General features: G+C 37.8%; 1 protein-coding gene across 2 annotated transcripts in view; it reads right to left on the bottom strand.

The window, feature by feature from the left end:
- Window positions 1-4,989, bottom strand: part of ZNF484 (zinc finger protein 484) — a 66,068-nt gene that overhangs the window by 53,777 nt on the left and 7,302 nt on the right. For both annotated transcript variants that reach the window (XM_014588614.2, XM_014588616.2), the window contains exon 2: window positions 2,156-2,200. In XM_014588614.2, the coding sequence (XP_014444100.1) occupies window positions 2,156-2,200 (45 nt within the window). The remainder of the gene's footprint in view (window positions 1-2,155; window positions 2,201-4,989) is intronic.

Below are 4,989 nucleotides of genomic sequence, written 5' to 3'. Positions count from 1 at the left end.
CACACACACACACACACACACACACCCAGCGTGAGTTTAAGTTACCGGGTCCAGGACTCGAACCGTGGTCGACTACATGGGAACCCAGCAACATAGCCATTATGCTAACTGCTGGTCCCAGAATGGGAAAATATTTTTGTACACTACATATCAGATAAGGGATTGATAACCAGAATTCACAACAAACTCAAGCAGCTGTTCTGAAAAAAGATGATCAATCCTATTAAAAGATGGGAGAATGAGTTGAAAAAACACTCTCTAAAGATGACATACAGATAGCTAAAAGGCATATGAAAAAAATGCTCAACGTCCCTCATTGTAAGGGAAATGCAGATCAAAACAGCAATGAGATACCATCTAACCCCAGTCAGAATGACTAAGAGTAAAAGAACAAAAATTGATAAGGGCTGGAGGGGGTGTAGTGAAAGGGGAGCTGGTGGGAATGTGGATTGGTCCAGCCATTGTGGAGAACAATTTGGAGATTCTTCAAAAATCTACAACTAGAACTACCATATGATCCGGCAACCCCACTCCTTGGTACCTACCCAGAGGACAGAATACTTAATCAGGTAAGTGCATGCACACTGATGTTTATTGTGGCACTATTCACAATTGCTAACTCATGAAACCAACCCAAATGCCCATGAACAGATGAATGGGTAGAAAAACTGTGGCACATATACTCTGTGGAATACTATTCAGCCATAAAAAAATAAAAATTAAAAAAAATAATAATAATAAAACCTGGCTTTTGACAGGAAGTGGATGAATATAGAAGATTTACTGCTGAGCGAAGCAAGCCAGGCTATGAAGGAGAGGCATTGTATGTCCCCACTTAATATATACCGAGTGTCCGCACTCTATGACTAAAGGATATACAAACACAGTATATAGATGTAAATACCAGATATAGTGTGGGTGAAAGAGGAGGGTCTGAAGAAGGACATTTGGAAGAAAAAGAGGGAGGGAAAGCATTAATGGAACAAAGAAATGTTGTATTATTTGTTGAAGATATTTTTTAGTTTTATCAACTGGACTAGGGAGAAATATTCATTTTGTAAGCTAAATAATGTGATTGAATGTATAAAAGAAAATGAAATAAAAAATGCTAAAAAATAGAATCCAATGGGGGAAAAAATCAATGTAATCTATCATATCAACAGGTTAAAGGAGTAAAATCACATGATCATGTCAACTGATACAGACAGAAAGTTTGGTAAAGTTCAAAACCCACTCATAACAAAACTTCAAGTTTTGCTTTAGCGGGTGGTCCCTGAACAAGTAGCATTGACACTGTTGGAATTTGTGAGAAATACAAAATTTTGTATCTCATCCCTGTATCTAAATCATAATTTGAATTCATATGTAAGTGAAGTAAATGTGAGAAGCACTGCTCTGTAAGACAGCAGAATGCCTATTTGTGCATTCTGAACAGAATCTCTGTTGAAGATATGTTTCTGTCACCATCCATCTAAAGATTTATCAGAAAATTTCTCAGTCATCAGAACCAACCAGATATTGGTGCTATGATGACACATGACAATCTGTGAGGTAATCCCATAGGGAAAAATTCCTAGTTCAAGACCAGTGTCCTCTGAGTCTCCCAGGCACATTATTGCCTAAATTTGGGGCTGGCTGATGACTAGGGGTGGAATGCAGTGTCAATACCATGTTCGGCTTGCTTTCCCTCTCCCTCTTTGATCTTCTCTGTCTCTCTTACTCCTGGAAAAAATAAATAAATAACCTTAAGGAAAAAATTGTTTTTCTCAGATATCAAGAACCAGGAAATCTTTACCAAAAGAAAAATAAATTACTTATTAATAATATAATCCATATATCTATTACTATTATATCTGTCGGGAAAATCAGAGACAGTTCAAAATTTATGTTCTGTCTTTCTCTGATGAGCTCACATGCTCTACAGCAAAATTAAAAACTAATAATGATAGTTATTTTTTAAAAAAGCAAAGTCGCATGACTCACATATATCTAGATTCCAAACTTGACTTGAAATTGATGGTCTCATCCTTATTTCCCTGATCTTGGTTTTTATTTATTTATATTTATCCATATTACTATTACTATAAGCCTCCTAAAGTCCACTAGAAAATAAAAATAAGCAAGAAATTAAATCAGTGAACAAGTAAGAACTCACCAGGGACTGGGCCATTTTGGGTTCTTCTGAGAAAGGGGTGGAGATCTGAGAAAACAGACAGAAAAAGTACAGATGAGAGAAGACAATGTACCAGTGTTACACATGGACATATATATCATTTAATTCCCAGGTACCTCTGCTCCAAAAATTTATTTCTTGAACTGTATTATTAGTGCATGTGTGCCCAAAATCCCAAAAGGAGAATGATGATCCTGAAAGAAACATTGAGGAGAAGGGATTGTGGTGTAGCCATTCCCCTGGAGGATGATTTCCCTCTGTCCCTCTCTTCCTCCAGCAAGTGAGTGTGTCCTATAGCAAAGTAATAATCAATAAATAAACAGATAAAAATAAAAAGATGTACCAAAGAATGGTATTCCATTTTCAATATGCTTATATTGCATGTTTCTATGTGTGCATATACATGTATATAAATGCATCCATAGAGAATCAAATTTAGAAAGAAAACTAATGTGAACATATAATATTTGGGTGATGGTTAAATTATAGGTAATTTTAATGTTTATATTCTTTTTATTTACATTTGATCACTGTACATCCTTACAGTGAACGTTTTTTCTTAGCATGAACACAGTGCATATTAGTCAAGTCAGACATTACCATATACATTATCAGCAGATAAATTTTCATTTTTGTGTTTATTAAATATGTTGTTTTTTCTCTGATGCACTTGGCATGTTTTTCAAGCCATCAGGGCTGGGATTCAAATTGCAGTTGGCCATGTGGGACCCAGCTTCCCATAAACACCAGGCTACAGGGCAGCTCCTATTTATATTTGCTAGTAAACAAAAAAATAACTGTTGTTAAGGAATATCTGTCTCCCCAGTGACTTTATTCCATACTTCTATACTTCATCCCATGGAGTCAAAAACAAAAAAGAAATTCCCGAAAAAGGGAGGTTCCTAACTTTTTTTTTTTTTTTTACTATTTTCCCTTACATAGAGATTTTAGTATTAGGTTCTAATAATCAACATTAATACTCGTCAAGTTATTTAGATACCAAGATCACATTTCCACAATGTTTATGACCATTTTCTAACATAAAGAAATGTTGAATGATTAATACATAAAACATACATACCCCCTCCAGCTAGTTTCAAAAATTAGCATTTTGGGGACCAGCAGTTAGCGTAATGGCTAGGTGGCTGGACTCCCATGTAGTTGACTGCAGCTTGCGTCCTGGATCCGGTGGCTTAAACTCACGCCGGGCACATGTTTGTGCATGCCCAAGATCCAAAGAAGAGAATGGAGAAGGGATTACGAAATGGTCATCCCCCTGGGGGTGATTTCTTGCTTTCTGTCTCTCTGTCTCTGTCTGTCTGGTGAGCACACATGCCCTATAGCAAAAACCACTCCAAAAAAAAAAATTTAACATTTTGCATCTTTCCATATCTGCTTAATCTTTGACATACAATCACAAGTAAATTCATATATATGTGTGTGCACGTGTATAATGTATGTGTATAGTATATGCATATAAGTGTTTATGAAAAGCAGAATATGTACAGCAAAATATGGTACTTTGGAGTAAGGGTTGTTTTGAGCTAAAGACACTTGAAAAACAGTAGGTGCAATGGGAACCAGCAGTTAGCGTAATGGCTATGTCGCTGGACTCCCACGTATTCGGCTGCGGTTCACTTCCTGGACCCGGTGGCTTAAAACTCACACCGGGTGTGTGTGCGTGCGTGCCCAAGATCCCGAGAGGAGAATGGACAAGGGATTGCGGCGTGACCATCCCCCTTGGGGGGTGATTTCTCGCTTTCTGTCTCTATGTCTCTCTCTGTCTGTCTGGCAAGCGCACGTGCCCTATAGCAAAAATCTCTCTCAAAAAAAAAAAAGTAGGTGCAAGAAGGGCACTCCAATCTTTTTTTTCCTGAAATGGGAGATACAAACATGTGAAAGATGCCCTCACTATACAAGGAGAAAAGAAACATATTTTGATGGGAGGCATAGGTGACAAACTCTTGTATAAGCAGATCTTGGGGCACCAGCAGATGGCATAATGGTTACATTGCTGGACTCCCATGTAATTGACTGTGGTTCAAATCCCAGACTTGGCTACTTAAAATTTACACCAGGTGCTTGTATGGTGTGCCCCAGATCCTGAGAGGAGGATGGAGAATGGATTGCACAGTCGCCTTCTCCCCAGGAGGTGACATCTCACTTTCTGTCTCTGTGGCGAGCTCACACGCCCTATAGCAAAAACTCTCAAAAAAAAAAAAATCTTGTTAAGGTGACTGGATCCCACACGGCCAACTCTGTGGTTTGAGTCCTGGACTCTGTGGCTCAAGGAAACATGCCAGGCATGTGTTCATACATGCCCAAAATCCTGAGAGAAGAATTGTGGCAATGATCATGACCCCTAGGGGATGCTTTCTCACTTTTCCTTTCTCTATATCTCTTTCTCTCTCCAGTGAGAACACGCACCCCATAGCAAACTAAAAATAAATAAGGTGAGTCTTGGCAGCTTGGAGTCACAGTAATGCATTTAATATGTCTTGAATATTTTAAATTACTTCTATTATGTTTTTCAGTAGTATTGTTTCCTAAAGAAAACCACTCCTTGATTCTCTCTCCCTGTCAGAATTGTGTGCACTCTGTAACATCTTTGGTCATGGTAGTCCAGTTTTCCTAATAATTTTGTTAATGTGCTGTAAAAGACTGGAGATTTGAGTATGTAGCGTGTATGACACTAAATTGTGATTTGGTGGGACTTACCTAACAGCTTTCAACCTTTGAAGACAGTGGTACTTTATATCCTCTTAAGGAAAATTTGCCTACAAATTTGAAGCTGGAATATTTTATATATATATATA

Source organism: Tupaia chinensis, unplaced genomic scaffold (genome assembly GCF_000334495.1).
Source record: "Tupaia chinensis unplaced genomic scaffold, TupChi_1.0 Scaffold000037_3, whole genome shotgun sequence".
Lineage (NCBI taxonomy): Eukaryota > Metazoa > Chordata > Mammalia > Scandentia > Tupaiidae > Tupaia > Tupaia belangeri.
This window is presented reverse-complemented; position numbering and strand designations above follow the sequence as displayed.